The sequence below is a fragment of the Marmota monax genome, unplaced genomic scaffold (genome assembly GCF_021218885.2).
Source record: "Marmota monax isolate L192 unplaced genomic scaffold, Marmota_monax_Labrador192_F-V1.1 WCK01_AAM20220418_F8-fsc00002, whole genome shotgun sequence".
Taxonomy (NCBI): domain Eukaryota; kingdom Metazoa; phylum Chordata; class Mammalia; order Rodentia; family Sciuridae; genus Marmota; species Marmota monax.
This window is the reverse complement of record NW_026693571.1, coordinates 8,284,936-8,311,210: the sequence shown is the minus strand read 5'-3', so window position 1 is coordinate 8,311,210 and position 26,275 is coordinate 8,284,936. Positions and strand designations below refer to the sequence as shown.

At 36.2% G+C, this 26,275-nt stretch overlaps 1 protein-coding gene and 1 non-coding gene across 4 annotated transcripts in view; one reads left to right on the top strand and one right to left on the bottom strand.

Moving 5' to 3' along the window:
* Positions 1–26,275, top strand: part of Egf (epidermal growth factor) — a 145,140-nt gene that overhangs the window by 79,651 nt on the left and 39,214 nt on the right. For 2 of the 3 annotated variants that reach the window (XM_046458806.2, XM_058583773.1), the window contains exons 18-24: positions 1,438–1,563; positions 4,747–4,869; positions 6,719–6,863; positions 10,584–10,751; positions 13,549–13,666; positions 16,621–16,726; positions 18,626–18,726. In XM_046458806.2, coding sequence (XP_046314762.2) covers positions 1,438–1,563; positions 4,747–4,869; positions 6,719–6,863; positions 10,584–10,751; positions 13,549–13,666; positions 16,621–16,726; positions 18,626–18,726 — 887 coding nt within the window. Of the gene's footprint in view, positions 1–1,437; positions 1,564–4,746; positions 4,870–6,718; positions 6,864–10,583; positions 10,752–13,548; positions 13,667–16,620; positions 16,727–18,625; positions 18,727–21,351; positions 21,946–26,275 lie in introns of those variants that run through there. The other variant, XM_058583772.1, reaches the window with a different exon arrangement.
* Positions 20,806–20,878, bottom strand: Trnaa-agc (transfer RNA alanine (anticodon AGC)). Its single transcript has one exon. It is a non-coding gene; the product is annotated as a tRNA-Ala (tRNA).

Sequence of the window (26,275 nt, the reverse complement as noted above, 5' to 3'; positions counted from 1 at the left end):
ATTTAAATAGTAATTTGATGTTAATCTAAAAATATGGATGACATACATAGAAAATATGAAACATAAATATACTTACATATAATATTAACATATAATGAATTTATATTAAAATTATACAGTAAATGCAGTTGACATTAAGAGGAAGAATTTATAATGAGCTTCAGAAGCAAGAATTTAAGTTCAAGTCAAATTTACAAATTCACAAATTCCAGTGAAAACAGAATGTTTTTATGTGATTTATTTAATATTTATTTTTTAGTTGTAGTTGGACATAATACCTTTATTTTTATTTATTTATTTATTTTCTCTTTTTATTAATATTTTAAAATAAATGGCAGCAGAATGCATTACAATTCTTATTACACATATAGAGCACAATTTTTCATATCTCTGGTTGTATATCAAATATGTTCACACCAATTCGTGTCTTTGGATAATGATGTCCATCACAGTTCACCATCCTTGCTACCCCTGCCCCCTCCCTTCCCCTCCCACCCCTCTGCCCTATCTAGTGTTCGTCTATTTCTCCCATGCTCCCTGTCCCTACCCAACTATGAGTTATTCACTTTATATCAAAGAAAACATTTGGCATTTGGTTTTTTGGGATTGGCTAACTTCACTTAGCATCATCTTCTCCAACGCCATCCATTTACCTGCAAATGCCATGATTTTATCTTCTTTTAATGCTGAGTAATATGCCACATTTTTTTAATCCATTCATCTACTAAAGGGCATCTAGAATGGTTCCACAGTTTAGCTCTTGTGAATTGTGCTGCTATCAACATTGATGTGGCTGTGTCCCTGTATTATGCTGTTTTTAAATCCTTTGGTTCTAGACCGAGGAGAGGGATAGCTGGGTCAAATGGTGATTCCATTCCCAGTTTTCCAAGGAATCTCCATACTGCTTTCCATATTGGCTGCACCAATTTGCAGTCCCACCAGCAATGTATGAGTGTACCTTTTCCCCCACATCCTCGCCAACACTTATTTTTTATTTATTTATTTTTATGTGGTACCGAGGATCAAACCCAGGATTTCACATGTGCTAGGCGAGCGCTCAACCGCTGAGCCACAACCCCAGCCCCAGAACTTTTTTCTCCCACAGAAGTTTAGCCAAAGTTTTAATCAAATAAATAGATTGTCATGGATAGGTTAATATTTTTTATCAATGGCATCAAAATGATATGTTAGTGATTACTGAAAAAATATCAGTCCTTATGATCTGAAACTATGGTATGAATTGGTTTACTTACACATATTTAACTGTTTGCACAGGTAAGAACTCTGGAGAAATTAATTCACAAGTTCAGATTTGCATGATATTTGCAAATAGTATGTTAACAGCCGTATGATAAAATACAAGTTTGTTTATTTTTTCCTACTGTTGCTATTTATACCAAGCCTAAATATTTATCTAATGCACAATTTTGCCCACAGATATAGATGAATGTGAGGTGGGTAGCACAGTTTGTCCTCCTGTCTCCTCCAAATGCATCAATACAGAAGGCAGTTATGTCTGTGGATGCTCCCAAGGTTACCAAGGAGATGGAATTCACTGTCTTGGTAAGAGAGTGGTTGGCGCAGGAGGGTGGAAGAAAGCCTTGGAGAATCACAAAACATCGTGGGTGTGGTGGGCCAAGAAAAGACAGGTTGTAAAAAAAAAAAAAAAGACAGGTTGTAATTGGGGTGATACACATATCAAGACTAGAAGCGGAGTCACATGACCTGTTCTGACATATTTCATTCCTTGATAGTCACTTTTGTATTACAGCTACACTAGTCAGTGTCAAGCCTCTGACACTGGAGGCTATTTACCTCTCTGTTTTTTGTTCTTTCTCTGGGATTTGAGTGACATCAGTGTCTCTCAGTGCTCCATGCCTTGAGCCTTCATGGGGGAGTTGGACATTTCTTTGTCATTGAATTTGGCATCTGGAATGTGGTGAACTACAAATTTGATTTGGGGCTGTTGGAAGTTACTTCAGAGAAAAGGAGGTGTGGTTCCCTGAAAGGGATCTTTGGGTTTCTTGATGTGTAATAGGCAGGAGACTCAAGCCACTGACATTCAGATAGAAGTAAGAATGATTGAAACCTCTTTCATAATCACCATCCTCTACCAAGATCTGGGTGAGGCCTGTCAGGTTGGGAGTTCACTCTGTGGCTGTCTTCCACCTTTCCAGGTGTCAGTGGCATAGTATATTGTACAAGTGGAGACCTGCCTGAAGGCACCCGTTCCTGCTGCGGTGGTTATCTGAGGTTTCATAGGGCTTTAAAATTTTTCTTCCAGTGTTTTCTTTTTCTGAAAACATAAAAAAATATTTTCATGCCAGATGCCCTGATAAGAAATTCAAACTATAGTGCTTTCTTCCACATGTTAAGTTAAAAAAGAAGTATCAATCATAACTATCCATTTTCTGGATCTGGATGGTTTAAACCAAACCTTTATCAGATTAGTTCTGTGGAGTCCACAGACATTTGAAAATGCTCTTTTAAGCACATATTTGGCTGTCAGTCAGGAAAATGTCACCATTCTAATTAAGAAGGCTCATAGATAATTTACACAAACAGACTTCATATTTAATTTCCTTTGAAAAGAAGATATCCTTTCTCAAATGTTTAAACTCTTGATTCTCTGTTACTAACCCACATCTAAGATGTGCTATGGATGTCATGGTCTGACCTGCCTGGTTGGCATGGAGTCCTCAGACTCCATGGAAACTTGTGCTTGCTCCTGTTCTCTCTTGGTCCTTATCTTCTGTCTCTCTGCCTGTATGTAGATAGGTGAATATATTGCTTTCAGCCATGCCTGACACATAAGTGCTATATGAAAGTGTTGTTCTTACTACTGGAAATAGTTGTGTTTCATGGCAAGGGTACATTTTTGTTTTTGCTTTTCAGAAAAGCTCACTCTTTGTCTCGAGTTGATAGTTCATTGACATTACAACATGAGGCCAGTTAGAAAAAAAGAGTCAATTTGAACCATTCAGAACAGTAACATAATGTGATAGATAATGTATTGGTTCATATTAGGTGCAAAGATACAGTACTAGTAACTGTGAGGAATGCCAGGATGAGGGAGCCAGTCTTCTTGCAAGGAGAATATGATCTACAAGAAACACAGCTGTGATAAGTGGTTAAGAAAGATGTACATTATAAGAGATATAAAAATCATAGTGGAAGTTTAAAACTGGAAGAAATATGTTTGAGGTATTGGGAACTCTTTCATGGAAGAATGTCATTTTAGAGGGACTGTGGGGAATGAGTAAATATTAATCAGACAAAAATGTGAAGGTAGGAAGTATTCTAGGCACAAAAAATCATATACCTTATTGGTGAGTAGATAATAGGTTTGGGGTTGGGTGGTGGGGTGGTGTTGCCATAACAAAGTATTAAAGTATCATAGACTATAGCTTATACAACAGAAATTTGTTTTCTCAGTTTTGGAGGCTGAAATTCCCAGATGAACAAGCTGGCTGGTTGGTTCTGGTGAAGGATCTTTCCCTCTTGCAGACGTCCACCTTCTTGCCACATTCTCACGCAGCTTTTCCTCTGTGGTGTGCAGAAGGAGAAACAACTCTGGCGCTTCTTCCCCTTCTTTTAAGGACACCAGTCCTATTGGATTAGGGCCTCACCCTTCTGATGTCATTTAACCTTAATTACCTTAATCTTTATACACCCTATCTTAACATACGATACATTGGGAGTCAAGGCTTCAACATGTGAATTTGTGGGGAGACACTATTCAGTCCCTAACAGATGGATTGGGTTACATTTGTGCAAGATTAGAACCCAAGGACCAGTCATTCGTGTTTTCTCTGGGCCAAATTTCATACTAAATTTTGTAGTAGTCGCATGAAAAAAACAAAAAGGAAGAGTTGGAATTCATTTTAACCATTTATTTATTCTAATTCATTTAAAATATGAATGTTTTAATATGTAATCAACATAAAATTATTGGATTTTTATGTTTTATTTTAGCATTGTGTCTTCCAAATCTGGTATGTGCTTTATGCTTACAGCAGATCTGTGTGAACGAGGTGCATTTCAGGAGCTCAATGCTTCTGTGTTGCAGTGGCTTTCATATTAGACAGCACAGTGGTAGGAACAAAGAGCCACTGGCAGCATTTCAGTAAAGAGGTGCAGTAATGGGTTATCATCATCCTGGTCTAGGAAGAATTATCTGGCATTGGTGTTTAGGAGTGCCCTGCGGAAGACATGGAATGCAGAAATATAGTGAGACTGTTGTAGCCAGAAATTACCTGAATATTAGGGTGGTGGCAGTTGAGAAAGAAAAGTGTGTGTGTGTGGGGGAGGTAGTTGGGAAAGAAAGGATGCTTTATTTATATGGTTCATGTTTATGTTAAAAAAACAAACATGTTAAATTTGATATAACATTTATGTCAATGGCTGGATGTCTGTTTACAAAAGTTAAGTATGAATTTTGGGATCTTAACTTCTAAATGTTTGCCTGGAAGTAGTTTACCAAACTCCAATTTGGCAAAGTCTCCTTTCTTTCCAAGCAGAAGAAAGAAACCCTCTGTCAGGAGCCTAGAGCACCTGAATGGGTATGCAGCCAACGATTCAGTTCATCTCTTTCTCTAGCATTCATATTGGAACCCCTAAAAACGTGTAGGGCTCTGAAAACATGAAGTTGAATATAACCACCTTCTAAAATGTTGGACTTTCCAGTTGCATAACACTCTTTCCTTCCTCTGCACTCCACTCTTCCCCATTCCCATTTTCTGACAGATATTGATGAGTGCCTCCTGGGGGTTCATAGCTGTGGAGAGAATGCCAACTGTACAAATACAGAGGGAGGCTATACCTGCATGTGTGCTGGCCGCCTGTCTGAACCTGGACTGTCTTGCCCTGGTAGGTTGTTGGTGGGTGGTCTAGATGGAAGGGAAAAGACTTGGTTCAGGGAAATTCTGTACCCCAGTATATTTGCATTAGAGATTCTAGAAATCATTCGGTTTGACCAGGCTGGAGAGCTGACTTTACTCTTTGTGTTGATACTGGGCTTGAAAACTTGAAATGGTCCAGGCCTTCTTAATTTAATAGCATCTGGAATAAATCCTTTTTTATTACTTGCAGTTCAATATAGGTGAGTACCCAGGTGGTTCCCTTTAACTATGTGACTAATCTCCTGATTTGTAATGTTGATTCCTGGGGCTCCTGGAAAAACTTTGCAGGGCAAAGCAGGTTTTAAGTATGCCTGGATTTTAAATAACGTATTTTATTTATTCTAATATATCCAAATAGTAACATTTTAATATGAAATCAGTATAAAATGAGATATTTTACATTCTTTTCAATTTTGGTAAGAAGACTTCCAAATCTGGTATGTGTTTTATACTTAGAGCACATTTTGGTGTAGGCCAGATGTATTTCAGGAGCTCAATGATCCTGATTTGCAATGGCTGCCATGTTGGACAGCACAGCTGTAGTGACAGAGCCACTGGCAGCACTTCAGTGAAGTGGCGCAAGGATGGAGAATAGGGAAAATAATCACTTGGTAGGATTTTAAAATGCTACTATAAAAAGTCGTTATTTCTTGATCTAAAATTAGCATTCCAACTCTCTTCACTTTCTTTTTAAACATTCATTGCAGTTGACTTTTGCTTCCTGAACTTTTTCCCATAACAGCAGTATCTTCTTAACCCTCAGCACCCTAAATGGGGAGCTGATTTCACCTAGAACCTGGAAGGATGGGTCCTTCCTCCCACTGCCAGCTGCTTGCCTCTCAGCTCTGCAAACAAAAAACATCCTCAGAAAAGAAATTTCTGCACTTGCCTGGGCTCTGTTTTTTAGCATGTTATTTTTCTCAGATAATTTGTTCTTCTTAAAGATATTGAAAACCTTCTTTATATAGTCAGCTACACATCCTGATGTTTTTCTTTTAGTCCATTTTGTCCCATCATCCCAGATGTGAAACACCTACAAAAACTTAAATATAGTACATAATATATAATATAATTATGTTAAAGTAATAAGAATATACTCATAATATTATAATACTTATAATGTATATAAGCTCTATATTATAATTTACCACCTCTTTTAATGCATCTATATCAATTTTATTGAAATATTTGCAGAATTGAAAACTTGGGATTTAATGGATTAAAGAGTAGTGAATCATTCAAAAAGAGATCTTACCATTTTGGCATTCCTCTGCTATAGAAACATTTCCTTCCTGCTAAAGTTGCCACAGTCTGCTCTCTGAGGGTTCCCCTAAAAGTTTAATAGTTTTTAGAAGAAAATATTGTATGGGAGAAAATTTTGAGACTCCCAGGATTTGGTGGGTAATGGACTGTTTATTGGTGAGATAGTTTAAAGACAAACAAACACCAGCTGTTCCATGACACCTTAAAGCTAGCTATCATTTCACACAATCAGTTTGTGTTTCTGGTTATTATGTGTTTTTGAATGACAGACTTGCTTTTATATGAGATCAGTGACGTAATCCATATGGGGATTTAGGATGGCCATTTTCTTATTTGCCTCCAATATACCTCAGAATATCTAAAGAAATAAGAGTTAACTTCATAGTGAATGGCATAAAGTCTGCTTGGTAAGGAGAAACTCTTGTTGCTCCTGATAGCTCTACCATTACTGAGAGACATGGTATCACAAATTGTTCACAGAAACTAATTCCTGATATTAATACTTAAAAAACCTTTATCACAGAAAATAAAAGTGATGTCTATGATTCTTCCAGACTATACACCACCCCCTACCCTCCAGGAAGATGGCCACCATCTGGTCAGAAATAGTTACCCAGGATGTCCTGAGTCACATGATGGGTACTGCCTCCATGGTGGAGTATGTATGTATGTTGAAGCAGTAGACAGCTATGCATGCAAGTAAGTCCAGTTCTTCCTGACAGCACCAAGGTGCTATCCTAGTCCATAATGTTTCACTAATTTGTAGAATTATATGTAGGAGATTTTTTTCATAATTAGATTTTTTTTCCTTAGGAAAACATGAATACATAGATTATGGTGTGTGGGTGCACACCTCAAGGCACTTTCCTTGCATATATATCACCACCTCCTCCCAGTCACCAGTGGTAAACATAAAGGAAAGTAATTGGTGATTTTCCTTTTATTTAAATAATTGCTCAAATGGTCTAGGAATTAAATTTCTCATTCTGCTTGAAAAACATGTTTGTGGAGAATTTCTTAAAACTTTGATTTATTCTCTGTCAAATAAATGGAGAACATTCACAATATGTTTTTATATTTACAAAAATGTTGTACATATTCACATTGAACTTTTTACCTTTGCTTTTCAAAACTAAAATAAATTTTTCTTCACTTCCTAGTGGTTGATTCTTACATTTTTATTGTTTAGTCACAATTGTTGAGAGCTGCAGGTATTGTCTTCCGCTCCCTTTTTTTGCCACATGAGGGTTTCACCATGGGCAAAATGGTACCCTGAAATCGGATTTGAGGAAGACATAAAACAATGAAGTATTCCCACAGGGCTCACTCAGAACACCTTTCCTGTGGAGCCTTTAATAAAACTCAAGCTCACAATAGCTAGTTCTACACCAAATCTTACTTTTAATGAATTTCACATTTTCCAGGCAATATGAGGGACCCAACTAGAGAAAAATAAATAGGTCTCCTGTGTTTAGACCCCTGTCTCATTGATAATTTTCTCCGAGCCTGAAGGAGTGATAAAATATTCTGACTCTCATGAACAGATACTACAAGTTTAAAGACATTAATGATTTTATCAATAATAATGCACAGAAACATAGTCTAAATTATTTATGGAGGAAGTTATATTCTGTGACAGAATGTGTGTGTGTGACCTTGCATTACAAATCATGTCAGCATGGCAAAAATTTGAAAAACGTTCGTGAAGATTAGTCAAAATGACTCAGTTCTAATGAAATTCTGCTTTCATTTTTATATTTACCCCTATAATTTTAAACCTATGATAACTTGACAAATTATAGTAGTATACTTGAAATTAATGTTCTTTAATATTAAGAAATAAACAATTTTTACCTGTTCATGATTTCTTATACCCTCAAGTAATGAAATTACAGAAACAAGTGTCCTAATTCATTAGGTCTTATTTGTTTTCTTCCATGGTACTTCAGGTCATAAAAATCATTACAATGACCAAAAAAAAAAAAAAAAAAAAAAGGTTGCTGTATTGCATTTAGTACAGTATTGCATTTAGTATGAGTTCTTGAGCACAATGCTTTTCTTCCTATCATTAAATCCTGATGAAAATATCGTATTTCTCTAATAATGTTTTAAACTAGAATTTGTTCAAAATGACAAATTAGATGACATTCACCTTTAATTACCTTTAGTCAAAAGCAATATTTAAAACTATTATCAGTATACATAGTAATCTGGACCATAACTTTGTTTTTGAGTTGTATATTTAGTAAAAAAAAAAATGTGGTTTAGTCAAGTATTCAACCCTTCCCTCCTTTTGCCCTGCTGATCTCACCTAGTATTTTATTAATTCTATAACAAAACTCTAGGGAGTGCTTTCCAGCCCAGCTTTATTGGAAACACTGCATCTTTTGCCACAGAGCAGGTTTTTATTCTAGGGTTTTTAAGGGGCCGGCTCTTCCTTCTTTGCCTGGAGACAGTGGGAGTTCCCCTCAGAGACCTGAATGCAGAGGAAGTGAGCCATGGAGGTATCTGTGCCCACACAGCTCCTCCAAGCCTTCCTGGCTTGGAGAGTCTCAGGAGGCCCCAAAGCTCTTAAGCTCAGAGAAGATCCCCCTTCGTTCTGGTTTAGCTTTGACCAGACACACTGTTGCACATCTTCTTTAGATGAACATCCCCTACACCAGTCTGTGCAATGTTTCTTGAAGACAGGGTTGCGTGACCAAATCTATTTGAGAAACATTTCAGATTCCAACCTTCAATTCTTGATACATAGCACACCACCAACACACTATCAAGTCTTGTTTACCTTTATTTCATCTAGAATGTCTTGAAATTATTTGACTGTAGAAATTCAAACTTAATTGACCAGAGAATCTTTTGTTGGTTTAGCACAAGAACCAATTAATAGTCTAAAGGACTCGTGATTTGTGTCCTTCTCCCTCGTAAACTGGGGACTGTTCTGGGCCTTGTAAGACAGAAAGGCTCTGCTACTGCAACCTGTCTTAGCTCTCAGGATCCTTGGTCGTGTGATGGACATCCTTAAAACCCTCAAGTCTCTGAGAGGTCCAAAGGTATGGCTCATTAATATCAAAGAGTTTAAAAGTGGCTGATAGGCATTGATAGTAAATAATTATAACCAAAGATAGCTAGAATCAAAGTAGTACCCAGGAAAGCCTAGAATAACCTAATGGTCTTTTATACATCTACAAATAAAGCTTGAAGCCTTTTTTGGAAGTAGCATGGTATAATAGGACACAGGCTTTGACATAAAAGAGTAACTTGAATCAAACCTTCCATTCATTAGCTATGTAGCCATGTACAAATTACTTAATTCTTTGAGCTTCAGTTTCCTCACCTGTAAAATGAGAACATGCCATCAAAACTAAAATGTGTTGAAGTGCCTAGTAATGATGTCAGACACATAAGAGGCTTAACAAATGCTTGTTGCTTTCCCTCCTTTCTCTCAAAGTGACTTGCCAAGCTCCTGTGATAACGTAAGGGTAGAACTAGGAATGGACAGATCTTTTGGAGCTAGTTCAGTGTTTTTTCCCCAGGCTGCTGCTTCCCATCAAAGGAGCTGATTTGAGTTATCTGTGTATTCATCCCTTCAGTTCTTTGGGGAATTTGTAATACCATGTTTTTAAAGTTAATTCTCTTAAAACAAATATCATAATACAGTTGTTTACCCAAGATCCCAGTTGTTTCTGGAAATGAGCATTCTCACTAGATGGCAGCATTGTTTCATCTACTTTGAAAAATTCAACTGTAAATCAATCACTGATGATTCTAGTTACATTGTATTAATGAGACAGTAAGGCATTTGTGAGTGAATGTCCCTTTTTTCCCTCTGTTAGGTATTTTCTCCTTAATAAAATAAGAAAATTTTTGTGTCATCACTGTGAGCTTCTCTTGGGTCATTGTCCAGTGGTGATTAAAAAGGAAAAAAATTTCTTTCCTACCTTAGGTTGTGCTTCCTGTTCAGGGGCTACATGTGTTCTTCCTTTTAGTTTGCTTTCAAGTGAGGGAATCTGCCTTCAAATTCTTCTTTCCTTTGACCTTTGTTCATTGCAATCTGGCCAAACATTTGTTTCCCAAACTCCCCTGGCTCTCAGGGCTGAATTGCTTTGTGTTGGTTTTAAAAGGTGGCTCCTCAGGATTTTAGCCTAAGAGAAATTGATCTTTAATCAATGTTCTGTAATACCTTATAGAGGCAGTATGCAAATAATTTTCCATCAATCCCAGGGCAAGCAGACTAAAAGGGGCAGTCTGTGTGGCATTAACTTATAAACCGTAGTGCTTTCAGCTGACCCCTGATGGATTTTCCATGTGCTTCTAAAGAGATGAGTCTGGGAATGCAGAGATGGCTGGCTATTGAGTCTGAAGACTATCAAATGCCCTTGGCCAGGGTCTCTGATGACTTCTGTTTGTATGTTGCTATAGCTGTGTTATTGGCTACGTCGGGGAGCGATGTCAGCACCGAGACCTGAGATGGTGGGAACTGCGCCATGCTGGCCATGGGCAGCAGCGGAACATCACCGTGGTGGCTGTCTGTGTGGTCGTGCTGGTTCTGCTGCTGCTCCTGGGGCTGTGGGGTGCTCACTACTACAGGTGACCCTTTCTTCCCATTGGTACCTTCAAACCTCTAAGTCCTCCCAAGGGAACACCTGCCTCCTCAGGATGCCCCTTATCTATCTATGGACTACATTTTAATAATAAGTAGTAATAATAGGTAGTAGTAGGAGTAATAGGTTTCTAAAATCCAGGATTTTACTGCCCTAAAATATCAGTGCATTCATTTATTTTTCTTGTTCCATTCTAGTCTTTGTCCAAATATAGTTCAGGTGTCTGTTTACTTTTTTTTGTGGTGCTGGGGATCATGACCAGGGCCTCGCACATGTTAGGCAAGTGCTTTAACACTAAGCTGCATTCCCAAGCAATGTGCATTTTTAAAAATAAGTTATACTCCATGTATGTATACCTTCATTTTATTTATTTATTTTTATGTGGTGCAGAGGATCGAACCCAGTGTCTCACATGTGCTTCGTGAGCACTCTACCACTGAGCCACAGCCTCAGCCCCAGAAGTGTGCATTTTTGAATTCCAGTTTCTTCTTTTAGCATCCCATGCTCTTCTTGCCCCTGCTCCCAGCCAATGTAACTATAATTTTTCATGACTGCCTTTCACTGAGTTAATTTCACACAAAATATGGCCTTTTATTAAAGAAAATCAGTATCTTCTCTAACTTTGGAAGGATGTTTCTGATCCTTGAATTTTATATTTTTCATTCATTTAAAGTTAACAGTTAAAAACCAAGGAATCATAACACACTTTTAATTTTTTAAAAATCACACTACAGTAAAGGTATAAATAGGCATCACCCTGTTCATTTTGCATTTCCTTAAGTAGAACATTGCTGGGCATGGTGGCACATGGCTGTTAATCCCAACTACTTGGGAGACTGAGGCAGGAGGATCACAATTTCTAAGCCAGCCTGAGCAGCTTTGTGATAGCTTGTCTCAAAATAAAATCATAAAAAAGGACTGAGGGTGTAAGCTCCATGTTACAGCACTTGCTAGTGTGTGTGAGATCCTGGGTTCAATCCCCAGTACCATAAACAAACAAACAAACAAACCAAAAAACCTAGAAGACTTTGGGCTGATGGTGACTTTATGAGATTATCTAGTTCAATAATATCATTTTATGGCTAAGAACCTGAGACCCACTTAACTCATAGGTTCCAATTCTTTGAGAATGTACCAATACCTGCTACTATCTTAAGATAAAAATCCAACATCATTCACTTGTACTACACAACCACTCATGTCTTTTTTTTTTTAAACTCAATATATGAGCCAAGATACTCTTCCTTGAGATCCTGCTATATTCTAGTGTAGTGGTTAAGAGCATAGGTTTTGGAATCACGTCACACAGCTTCTAGTCCCAGTTAGTGCCCAAATAGGACATCAGACATATTTAATACCTGTATTCATTTATTTCCTTTGCTATAAAATAGGGACAAAAATAGTATTTATCTCAAGGGTTATCATGAGATTGAATTAATCAAAGTAAAGAGTTTAGTGTAGGCCTGGCATATTGAGTTTCATAAATGCTGTTACTGTGATTATCTGTGAATGATAATCTTCCCAATCAGATTCAGATACTCTAAGACTTTTAATGCCAACTCCTGAGAGACAAGATTCTCAGGCACAAACTTGAAATTTTAATTCAGTGGTCCACCTAGTAATATTGCACTTTTTAAAATTTTTGTTCTAATTAGTTATGCATGACAGTATAATTCATTTTGATATATCATACATAAATGGAGTATAACTTTTCATTCTGCTGGTTGTACATGATATAAAATCACACCGGTCATGTAATCATATGTGCACATAGGGTAATAATGTCTGATTCATTCTTCTATCCTTCCTACTCCCAAACCCGCTTCCCTCCCTTCACTCCTCTAGGTCTAATCTAAAGTACATTGCACTTTAAAATATATATATTAGTCTTAGATGGTCACAATACCTTTATTTTTATGTGGTGCTGGGGATTGAACCCAGTGCCTCATGCATGCTAGGCAAGCACTCTACCACTGAGCCACAACCCCAGCCCAGCTACAACCCCAGCCCTACATTGCACTTTTTAAACTGGTATTTAAACTCAGATGTTTTAGAAAAGAACATTTAATGATCTATATAGGTCATTCCACTGGACAATATGCCAAAACAAAGGTAGATCTTGACAAATAGTGTAGAAAAAGTTGGAAAAAAGAAACAAATTCATGTGTGCTATAATTATTTTTCTCTGTTTGATGTATTATGATGTTATTATGTCTTACATTATACTGACATCTTTCAGAGATCTGGATTGAAAACTAAAGGCAAATTGCTAGATTTGTTTAATTGGAGGTGTGTGCGTGTGTGTGTGTGTGTGTGTGTGTGTGTGTTTCTGGGGATTGAAACCGGGGCCTCACATATACCATGCAAGTGCTCTACCACTGATCTACATCCCCATCCCATTGGCTTGGAATTCTAAGCAGCACAGCAGAAAAATTCAGAGACTTTACTTACAAAGACGAATGTCTTTAGATTCAGTGCTCTTATTCCTAAAATCAAAAGTGGTAAGGGCTGTTACTTCAAAAAGAAGGCTCATCAGAGCCCTTTCTTTTTCTTTTCACTGAAATCTATCCAGAATTGTAAAATTCACTGGGAACAGATCTGTGGTTATTTACTGCACTGTGCTGATAAGAGTGGCTGCTTACCGGCTATTTATCTTCAGCTATGTGCTTGACCACATGTGCACTGTTGATAGACCTCTTCTGACAAGATAGTTGTCCCTGGCCATCAGTGAGTGGGATGAATGGTTTGTTTTGAGATTGTATCAAATTTTGGCTTTATCTCAGGACTCAGAAGCTGCTATTGAAAAATGCAAAGAATCCCTATGAAGAGTCAAGCAGAAACGTGAGCCAAGGCAAGCCTGCTGAAGGAGAGGCTGGAATGTCTTCTTGCCCCCAACCTTGGGTAATGTGACCAAAGTAGACGAAGCCAAGAAGTGGGTTGATATACATCCCAGTTCACTTTTTCTTCTCCTTTACTGAGTTTGGAGCAACTGGAATCTGTTATAACTTTCAACTAGTATCTGTGTTAGCCAACACTACATCAGCTGGGGAGGGTTAGGGGTGGGATGGTGGAGGAACTGTGTCCTATATTAAGGGAATCTGAATTAAAATACCATCCTAATTTAATGGCAAAAGAATTGTAGGGGATTTTTTTTCTATGTATACCTTTTTCTTATGACTTAAATTATTAGGTTATGTGAAGTTTTCCCCAAATTTTAGGTGATCCCTTTCACATGGATATCTTAAAAATTCAAGATTATGCTCCTGGCATTCTTAATATTTTTTCCTCATGCACATTTTAAGTCCCTAGACTTCAGTAGCAAAATAGTTTCCAGATTAACAAAAATACAGGATGCTTAAATTCATACTTATAATGAAAGTTCAAGTTTAATTCGAAGGCAGATTTGAGTTAGTCAATTGGCTGTTTTGTATTTTATCTGTCAACCCTGAATGTTTTCCAAAAAACATACTAGATCTAGAAATTCAAGATACTTGGCAGGTCATCTGCTTCAGTATTGATTTCAGACCACTAGAGGGAAGACTTGCGACAAGCTAAACTCTTGATGCTGGGAATTTCCATTTCCAGAAATCCATCAGAGAACTGATTGAGTGTGCTCTGTTGGTGTATCTGTGGTGTATGTTGCAGAAAAGCTTGGAATATGTAGCAGGCCAGGGAGGATTGAAACCTTAGGGAAGAACTGTTAGGAAGAAGTTTTGCAGGGGGAAAGGCAATGTTTGGAGCTCTTTCCACGTATCTGTACTCCCCTAACCCCACCTCACAATGCATCCCAGAGGGTAACTTTCTTGTGATTGAGCTCTTTACTAACAAGTGATCATGTGTTCCTACTGTTATAGGCATTCAGTGTTTACTTGTTTTTTTGGTAGAGTTTGAGTATAGAAATAAGAAATGTGAGATCTCCCTTACTACCTGGCTATCTTCAGCAAGTCCCTTAAGCTCTAAGGATCTTGCTTCCTCTTCAGTACAAGGGACTTAGATTAGATGGTCTCTCAGATCCCTTAAGTCTCTGTAAGTGCCACAGTATGTGATTCTGGGAGGATTTACCTGTAGAATTTGCTCAGTTCTTGGAAGCCTCCTGACTGTGGACTTTGGAAGTACCCACATTGCTTTGCAATCTGTGTGGTATTTCATTTAGGTTTTGGATGGCAGGTTTAGCTTATCTAATTTAAATCAGGGGAAATAAGGAGAAACACAATCCTTTATTTTTATTTGTTTTATTATTTTTTAAAAATATTTATTTTTTTGGTTGTAGTTGGACATGATACCTTTATTTTATTTATTTATTTTTATGTGGTGCTGAGAATTGAACCCAGGGCTTCAAACGTGCTAGCGAGCGCTCTACCACTGAGCCACAACCTCAGCCCTATTTATTTTATTATTATTATTAATTTGTGTGTGTATGCTTTAATTAAACCCAGGGCTTCACATGTGCTAGGCAAGTTCTGAGCTACATTCCCAGCTCAGAAACATTTGCTGCATGTCACTTGCTTGTTGGCTCAGTGCTGTTAGGAAACGCCTGGGCTGCTGAGCTCTGTCCTCCCCAGCTGTCATAAGTGTCATCCACACCAACTGCTGCTGCAGATACCAGAGGGAGTGGGAGAGAGCTGAGTACCCAAACTGGAAGGAGAAGCAGAAGAAACAAATCTGGTTCCATCAGCTGCCTTCCCCATCTCAGCCCAGAAATTTGGGTCCTGTGTTCTTCCAGCAGAGAGGCAAATGGTTGGAACATTTGTGGTGTAGAGGGAGGGATTTTGACTTGAACCAGAAATAATGGGCCTGTGCCCTTAAACAGTGGTCCCATATTGGTTTTGCAAAATGTTTCTGCAGAGAGACCATTAATAAGGAGAAGACAAAGGGTGATTAGTGTTGTGGAAAATGAGAACATATGTTCATGAGATTTACCCTTTTATTACCAACATTCCCCTCTCTTCTCCCTAATTGACTCCATTCATCATCCATTCCTATACTTTTATAATTTCAAATTCCTATTCTCTTGATTCTGGGTTCTGGGCTTCTTCCTGTGGAAGGCCCATTTCTGAACCAGTGGAGCATGGTCAGTCAGAACTTTGGGCAGTCCCTCTACTGGGTTACTGATTGACAAAGAAGGATTTCAGCCATCTGTGTCCTTTATCCTAGAGCATGGGTCACTTCTTTCTTTTATTTTTTTTTCTTTTATCATTGATCTATTTTATTATCTAATCTATCTAGCCTCAGAGCAAGCCAGTGAACTCTGCTCAGCCTGCATTCCAAGTGCCCGATCAGTGTTAGACAATCCAAATAATGAAAAGAATGATCATTTTTGTTGACTGAAGAGAAATGTTTTTTTCTGGGTCTCCCTTTATAATTCTGTTTCCCAGTCTGTTTAACCGTAAGAAAACATTTGATGGATCTCTGCAAGATAGTATTTGCACTATTAGTTATTAGTACTTATATTTAAATGAATTTGTGTGTATATGGAAAGTGATATACAAACATGTATGTGATATTATTTGGCCAATGAACAATGCTTAGAATACTTATGGATTCTTGGATTATTTATAGTAAAATGTTAGCCCACAGGGATCCATGCCCCAAAACTGGGATTCCAGAATTAGAATAGAATCTTCAGTACAGATATTGGTAGTGTCCAGTTGCTTTAATAGAAAGTAGCATAGAGTTTCTAATTTAAAATGGAGTCTTTCATGAGCTAGAGAAATAAATTTGACAGACTCTTTTTTCTGTTGTCTTATGTAGGATAAGGTATATGAATATGATAAAGCCATAGGTTTTAATTGATGTATGATGGGATGGTTTGTGAATTATAACCATAACTTCTCTTTTCCTTTTCTTTTCTATAGTTTGTGGTCATAAAGGAACATCAAGACATCAGGAATGGGAGTCAGCCTTCCGCTGGCAAGGATGGCCAGGCAGCAGATGTTGTCCAGTTATCCTCCCTGGAGCTTGGTGAATGGTTATCTTTATCTGGATCATGAGTGTTTTTCAGTGAAAAGTCTCATCTAACCAGAAAAACAGTAGTAAAATTATATAAGTTATGTGGGCATCTGGGTTGTATTTAAATACCATAGAGCTTTAGAGAAACAAATTTGGACTGTATTTTTGTCTTATATGAGATTACCATGTTCACTAAAACTCTAGTCACATAGCAGTCTGCTAGGTCACTTTGAGCAAGTGCTCAGTGAGTGACTTCTTATTTTGAATTAGGGTTTTAAGGTCGTTCTTGGGTTTGGAATCTGTATGGATAGCTGTCAGTATAGATCCAGTGTAAATGGCTTCAAGAAAATGTGTTTATGTTCTGGTGGGAAGGATTCCTGTGAATGTAAGTTGATCTGGAGATTTCAGAGTATTCAAGTCTTATCAGGGGCTAGACCTCGGCCAGATCCCTGGCTGGCTATGAAGTCCAGTCAGGCCACAGAGAGACAATAAAATCAACCCAGGTTCTCAAACTGTTCTAGAACTCAGTCTGCTTCAGGTAGAAATGGAGTTAAATATCCTCTGACATAGCACTTTTGCCAGGAGTTGTATTATGGTAAATCTCTTGGGCTGTGTCTTAGATAGCATTATTGTTTTTTCATAGCCTGGAGGACATTATTGAACATGCTTTTGTGTCATAAGCCTTTGAAAAAGCTTAGAGAATCTTTGTGCCAACAAAAACATTTCCACTGCTAATAAAATATCAGTTCTACTTTATTTTCTGATATTTGCCCTTCATACTTATTACCATAACCTTCTTTTCAGATTTCCTTATAGAGAGAACATAGGCTTCTTATTCTGGAAAAGTCACTCTAAAACCTCTCTTGTACACATGCTTCCAGGTAACCCAAAATACTAAACTCAGTAAATCCTTATTGCCTAATTTGAACAAGGCCTGGATGTTAAGCTACACTTAAGACTTGACTATAAAAACCATAAATACCACAATAAGTAATATATATATATTACTGTTGCCTGGATAATTTAAAAATTCAGCATTTTGAAAAGCTGCTTGTTTTTTGTTATTTTTTGTTTTTTGTTACTACTAGAAAGTAACAGCATCTATGTGGTTACATAGAACTTTTTTTAAGCATCTAAAAGCACATACTTCTTTTTTATGAAGGTAATTTACTTTAGAGGTACATATTATATAATTTTTCAAGTCACTCACCAGCACAATGTTATGATAAGAATGTGGTTACATTTAGAAAAAAACTAAAGACTCATTATAGTTAGCTGTGTAGTCAGGGATAGTTTAGAATGTCTACTTTTTTTGTACTCTGCTATAAACAATTTAACCCATTTTATGGGGCCACTCATCTAACTGTCTCCCAATATGAGTAATATATCCCCGATCAGCTGCCTGGGGTGAAAGTGTGCTTGGGGAAGGAGATAAAGCTCAATTTTGGCTTTGAGCCAATCCCTTCTCTGTTCTTAGAAAGTCCTTGAAAACATAGTACTTGTGGTAGATTCATAGAGTCATTTTTGTTGACCTTAGCCAATATCAACTGGTGCAAGTTAAGTGCAAAGTAACTTGCTAGGGGCAGAAGACCACACTGAGAGAATGGGATAAAAGTGCACTGAAAACTTGAGTTTGTTCCAAAGTAATTTATGGTCCAGATGTGGAGACAGGAAGTACACAGAGAAAGCCAAAGAGCAATATCAGGTGCATAGCTCTTTGGATTTTCTCAACCAACCAAGACAGTTTTAATTTTTGAAATTGAGTCCACAATAGTTTGAGAATGTGTTCTTTTTGTATTTCAGGCCAATTCTCAAACCCCAGTTTTTAAGGGTCTCTTTTGTTGGACCTTGTGAATAATGTGAATACTAAATTTCTTTTTTTTTAATTTGCTTTTTTTCTTTTTTATATAGGGTCAGTGCAGCCATGGAGACAGGAACCCCATATACCTGGAATAGGCACAGAGCAAGGCTGCTGGATCCCACCATCCAGTGACAAAAAGTCTGGTCTCCAGGTAATGGAGTGAAACTATCCTCTACCTTCCTATGAAGTTGAGATGCCCCACCTTTCTCCAGTCATTATAGCCACAAAGATCCACCATGCCAAATGGAACTGACTCAGTGACAACTGGAGTTAAAAGGGAGGTCAAGAACAAACCGTGTTGATGGACAGTATATTTTTCTTTCAAAAAGTAGAATACTAAAGATTTTGGTTCCACAATCTCAATGTTACTTACCTAATCAGGGTTCTAGAGGCAGATGTGTAGTTGTGCTTTTGTGTTTTCCTCCAAGCAATCCCATTTCTGATTTTCAAAGAAGAGCGACCAGGAGAATTGGGACAATTGTGCTTAATGAACTGTGGTGTATTTAATAGCCAATACAGATAGATTTTTTTTCTTCCCTGCACCCTCAGAATAAATCTGAGGATAAAGCAGGTTTGGTCAGTTACAAAGTAATTTCTTTGATCTGGATAGTATTCTGAACTCAATTTCATGAAATGACTGGAATATTATAAAATTACTGTTTAGATACATTGAAGGAATTTATTAACTATTGGTCCATGCTAGTAATTTTGCAGAATGAATTATCATAAATTAATGAAAAGTACAAGAATTTACAACTTGATTTTTTGCTGAATGAGATTACTTATTTTTATATTTTTAAAATCTTTGAATGAAATCATTTAATTTTTAAAGCATTTCCCCAAAGACATCAGTATTTCTCAATCATTATTATTCTTACAGCATTACAGCATTTTTTCCCATGAAAATGTTAAATTCTTCCTTTGTGTGTTTGCACAGACTTATTTTTCACATATGAGATTGTAAGCAAATTCCCTGATTTATTTTCATTTTCATTATGGATGGCAATCAGTTTCTTCTAATTATTTAAATAAAATCACCATAAAACATAAACATTTTACTGTACTCCTGATTAAGTAGTTAATTATAGTTGTTGGTGGTGATAGAGTTGAACCAAAGTGATTTGCCACCCTTATTTGCCAACCTTATTATAATTTTTTTTTTAAGTTTGAATCTATAACTCTGACTTCTAAAGTAAAATTTTATATTATTCTAATTAAGTATTTTCCTTGCAGCAAATGCATTGTTACTACACATAACACAACTTGCCTAATGCAATAATTTTGGATTGTTTGGGGCTTTGGATTATCCAGTTTATGCATTAACTAGTCCCTTTGTCTATTTTTGTCTTTCATTTCTCTTCAACACCCCAGATTTTGGTTATAGTAGAAAATCAGAATTAAAAATAATTGAAACTTGTGTTTTCAAGTGGATATTTTATAGAAATTTTGGTAAAGATTTGGTGATGGGGAGGATGACTTAAGGTTTATGGGTATTAATTAACTATTCAGTATGACATTCTTCCCAGCTAATTTTTTAAATATTTATTTTTTAAGTTATAGGTGGACACAACATCTTTATTTTTATATGGTGCTGAGAATCAAACCCAGTGCCTTGCGCATGGTAGGCGAGCACTCTACCTCTGAGTCACAACCTCAGTCCCCCCCCCCAGCTAATTAATATTTTGTCAGTGTTTTGTTTTGCTTTAATTAATAACTGATATTCTAGAGGATCAGGAGACATATTTATTTCTGATGAATTAATTGACCTCAGAAAAAGAATAGCCATAATTTCCCCCAAGTTTTTCTTTCTTTATTTGAATGTTCTTGTTGTTGTTGTTTTCTCCAAAAGTTAGCATTTTTGAAGGTTTGGATTACCTTATTGTACTTCATACAGGATTTTGGTGAATAACCAAAGAAATTACATGAAACCACACTAACACATAATATGCCATTATCTTTGAACCACAAAATCCCTGTTTGCATTTAGCTTTCAATGACTCTGATACCTTAGAAACTGGGACCATTTTAAGTCCTTCACCAGACTGTCCTTCTGCAATCTGGTCAGTTTAAGGGGTGGGGGTGGGGGGGAATGTACTTTGTGTACTTTGGTCAGTGAGTCACCCTGAAGAGACGTCTTATCTTCTTTTCTTGCATTCTCATGGTTCCACTAGAAACATTCTCCTTTATTTATAACCTAAGTTTTAAAATGAATATTTTTGTTTTATTGTTTTGGTGGTGCTGGGGATTAAACCCAGGGCCTTGTGCATGCTAGGCAAACACTCTACCAACTGAGTTATATCCCCAGCCCCCATGAATATTTTTATCTAAGATATTTGATTTGATTTTTTTCTAGACTGAATATTTTCATTGCCTAACTCTGATGGTCCATTGTACACAATACCTGATTGAGATTCCATTTGACTAAATGTCATTTTCTACATATGAAATGAACGTTCTGCCCTCTTTTGGCGCTCCTAATGAAAACTTAGGACACTGTGTTCTTTTGAATCCATGTGGTTCTGGTTCTACCTACTAGCTTTGATTTCTAACTAATGCCCTTTCCATGCCAATAAATGATTATTGCATAACAATTGAAAATGTGATAGGAATAAATCCTTAAACATAAATAAGGCTGGGAGAAATAAAAACTATCTAGTCAATTTAAGTAGCTGTGACAGGCAAGATTTTATGTTTTGCTGTGTTTCTTTTATGTTTTCTTTCTTCTTCTTTTAAGTTCTTAAATGAGAAACCCTTATCTGTATTGTTTCATGTGCAGTTCAGCTCTAGGCCTGCCTGAAGCACTCTCCTGCTGAGAACTTGACAGTTTCCTCTAACTAGAGCTATAGGCTAGGAATAAGAGAAACACCAGGCTTTACACATTGGTAGCCTTGTGCTGTCACAAAGGTAAGATGTAACTTTCCCAGAGTTCATTTCTGTGTATTTTTGTGATTTAGTTGGTCATCGTGGTTAGATGCAGTGAAAGAGGCACAGTTGCCAGTGAATGCTCACTCTTTCTCATGGAGATTGCTGCTGGGCTGCAGATTTTCCTTATTGTTCCTTACTCTGTATTATCTCTTTACCTTTTCTATTGACCCCAAGTCATACCAGTAATCCCAGCCTCACCACCAGACACAGATACATCCACATTCCATAGCCTTCTCTCAGCGGCTCCACTTGGGAAGTTGGAAGTGCCTGGCTTCATAGCTCTCCTTGCCAATTCCAGCTTGTGCATAGGTTCCATTGTATGTTCTATGATTCCTGATCAGTCATTATACTCCGATGTTCCAAATCCCTTCTAGACCTTACTTTCCCAGATCCTTTTGCAATTATGTAAGAATTAATTTTTACAATAAATAATCATAACATAATATCTAATGATTTGCTTCCTTGATTGAACCCTGACTGATAAAACAGGCAAATGTAACTAAATATTCAAAGTACATATAATTCTCATGTTACTAAAACAGTAAGATTAGATGTTTAAAATATGTAAAAGATGAACATAAGGAAATTACATTCTGATTATTTTCACAGAAAATGCAAAATAATCTATAGTTGAATTACCAGTTGTAACACAAATTCAATACACCTTAGTAATACTAACTAGAAAAGTAGCTAAAATATATTGGTTATTATAGTAATATAAATGTGAAGTAACCATGAATAAATCTATTAGGTGTCTGATTCCATTACAGAGAACATTAAAAATGGAAAACTTTAAAGATGACCCAAAAGAAGACATACCATGTTCATGTATAGGAAGTTTAAAAAAAAAAAAAAAAATATATATATATATATATATATATATATATGTATATATTAGTTGTAGTTAGACACAATACCCTTATTTTATTTATTTATTTTTATGTGGTGCTGAGGATCGAACCCAGGACCTTGCACATGCTACAAGAGCCACAACGCCAACCCCAGGAAGTTTTAATATTATAAAGTTGTCACTTCTCAAAGATATAGACTCAATAACACTTTAATAAAAATGTTACTATTTTCAATCAAACTTGAAAAATTGTTTCTAAAATGCATATGGAAAAGTCTGGTCATGTAAATTTAGATTTATCAGGAACCTTCTGCTAAATAACTAGAAAAACTGTTTAAAAAATAAAATGGATGCTGTGAAGAAGAATAGAATAAATAAAAAGAAGAACTAGATAAAATCCAAATAGTAATTCACTCAAAAACATCAGGCGATTACTAAGCAATAAGGATTTGAGGGGCTAAGCTCTTGGAGAGAACAAATGAAGACTGCAGAGGTGAACCTGACAGTGTCACTTTTCCTCTTTAAGTATTTGCTAATATGTCAAACACGTTATATCAGAGAAAACATTCAGCATTTGTTTTTTGGGAGATTGGCTAACTTCACTTAGCATTATCTTCTCCAACTCCATCCATTTACTTACAAATGCCATGATTTTATTCTCTTTTATTGCTGAGTAATATTCTATTGTGTATGTATGTCACTTTTTTTTATCCATTCATCTACCTAAGGGCATCTAGGTTGGTGCCACAGTTTAGCTATTGTGAATTGTGCTGCTATAAACATTGATGTGGCTGTGTCCCTGTAGTATGCTGTTTTTAAGTCCTTTGGGTCTAGACTGAGGAGAGGGTTAGCTGGGTCAAATGGTGGTTCTGTTCCCAGTTTTCCAAGGAATCTCCATACTGCTTTCCAAATTGGCTGCACCAATTTGAAGTCCCACCAGCAATGTATGAGTGTAACTTTTTCCCCACATCCTCGCCGACACTTATTGTTGTTTGTCTTCGTAATAGCTGCCATTCTGACAGGAGTAAGATGAGTAGTTTTGATTTGTATTTCTCTTATTGCTAGTGATGATGAACATTTTTTCATATAATTGTTGATTGATTGTATATTCTCTTCTGAGAAATGTCTGTTCAAGTCCTTGGCCCATTTATTGATTGGGTTTTTTTTTTTATATTTAGCTTTTTGAATTCTTTACATACCCTAGAGATTAATGTGTGAGGGATAAAATTTGCTCCCAAGATGTAGGCTTTCTATTCACCTCACAGATTTTCTTTCTTTCTTTCCTTCTTTCTTTCTTTCCTTCTTTCTTTCTTTCTTTCTTTTTGCTGAGAAGAAAATTTTATTTTGAATCCATCCCATTTATTGATTCTTACTTTTAATTCTTGTACTATAGACGTCTTATTAAGGAAGTTGGGCCTAACCCGACATAATGAAGGTTAGGGCCTGCTTTTTCTTCTATTAGGTGCAGAATCTCTGATTTAATTCCTAGGTCCTTGATCCACTTTGAGTTGAATTTTCTAGATAGGGCAGAGGGGTGGGAGGGGAAGAGAGGGAACAGGGGGTTAACAATGATGGTGGAATATGATGGACATCATTATCCAAAGTACATGTATGAAGACATGAATTGGTCTGAACATACTTTATGTATGTTGTATAATCAGAGGTATAAAAAATTGTGCTCTCAGGCTGGGGTTGTGGCTCAGTGGTAGAGTGCTCGCCTAGCATGTGCAAGGCCCTGCATTCGATCCTCAGCACCACATAAAAATAAATAAATAAAATTAAGATATTGTGTCTAACTATAACTAAAAGATAAATATATTTTAAAATGTGCTCTATATGTGTAATATGAATTTAATGCATTCTGCTGTCATTTATTTTTAAAAATCACCCTGTATCCCATAAATATGTATAATTACTATGTTAATTAAAAATAAAATTTAAAACACCTAAAAATTATTTGCTAATGTGAAAACAACAGGCTGAAAGGATATGCAAAGAATTATAAAAATGGAGCAAAGCTTGTGATAGTCTTATGGGGCTAGGAAACAAAATTCATAATTTAGCATCTGCAGAAGAAGAGTAGCCCTTATAACTAATCAAAGCTTTCATATAAGATCTTTGAATAAAAAGCTAACTGAAACAATTCCATCCTCACAGAGATATAAATTCAAATTAGGTTATTCCAAAATAGAATTAAGGTGATTGAAATCTTTAATTTTGGTGCCAGCAAGAGTGGACCATCTCTGGAGGAACATAATGACATTCAGAATCTCTGATTTCTTTAAATTTTTATATACAAAATTGCCCTCAATAATAATAAAAAAAACCCAATAATAATACTAGACAAGTGAGAGAATTAGCCAAAAACCAAAAGGGAAAGAAAACAACAATAAAACGAAACAAAAAAAGTCAATTAAGCAAACTTTTGGGAGAATCAGTTATTTAATTTATCAGACAAGGTTTGTAAAATAACTTAGGTTTACATATTGGAGAATGCACAGGATAAGAAAAAGAATTTCAGTAAGAACTTGAATCTGTAAAGGTTATAAACTGGATCCAAGCATGTTGGCAGGGACACGGGAGGCTAAGGCAGGAGGATCAACAAGTTTGAGGCCAACTTCAGCAACTTAGCAAGACCCTATCTCATAATTTTAAAAATGGGCTGGGGATTGAGCTCAGAGGTAGAGGGCTGGGTTCAATCTCCAGTTCTTCAGAAAATAAAACAAAACAAACATACAAAATGATGAAACAATAACTGAAGAGGAGAGATAATGAAAGTAAAGCAATATTTGAAGAGATAATGTATGAAAACACTCTAAAAATGAAAATAATAAAAAATGAAAATGAAAAATAATAAACCAGATTTAAAAATACTGTAAAACCAAACAGAACAAGTAGAAACAAAACAAATAGAACAAAGAAAATAGGGAAAATTTAAAAGCACTCAGAAATAAGAAACATTACTTTCAAATGAAAAATAATAAAACAGATGACTGATCAATAGAAATGATGAAAGTTAGAGGAATATAGGATATGTTTAAGATATTTAAAGACCTAGAATTCCTCATTCATCAAAAATGTTCAAAAGTGAAGGCAAAACCAAGACTTTAAAGAACAAACACCTAAAGTCACTAGAACACCCACCTGTACCAACACAAATTTTGAAGGGAAGTTTTCAGGCAGAAGTAAAATGATCCCAAATAGAATCAAGTAAACATGGCAAAAAATGAAGAGCAATTGAAAGGGTCAATATTTAGGCAAATATAAATAGATATAGACCCTGTGTGAAAAATTGGAAGTTACTGGTAAAGAAGAATTAAATAGGAGAACTTGATTTATCAGACATTGGAAATTATTGTAATGCAAATGATAACTAAGAAATGTGGTACTGTTGCAGGACAGACAAGTAGATGAATGAAATAAAGACCTATACAGAGAAACTCAAAAGATGACTGAGTGGGCAATGTATATCAGTGCATAAAAATGGACTATTAGTAAATACTGCTAAGAAGATAAATTATCCATTCACAAAGTAATACAGATTCCTACCTTACAGTGAATGTAAGTATCAACTCAGATAGAATATACATTTAAATTTGGGAGGCAAAACTATAAAGTTTTGAGAAGAATTTATTGGAGCATGTTTTAATAATGTTAGGGGAAAGAAGAATTTCTTAAATAAGACCCAGAAAAGGAAAACATTAATAAGTTATTGTTAAAATTAAGAACTTCTACTCCTAAAAGTGGACCATAAAGAAGGTAAAAAGTATAAGACTTAAGCTTTGAAAATAAATTTTAATAGATAAAACTGACAAAGGAGCATGTAAATCTAGAAGTAATAAACACTTCCAATAGTCAATAGGAAAAATACAATAAAAAAATGGTCACAAGAGGGAAGACAGGGAAATGGTAGGGAATGATATTG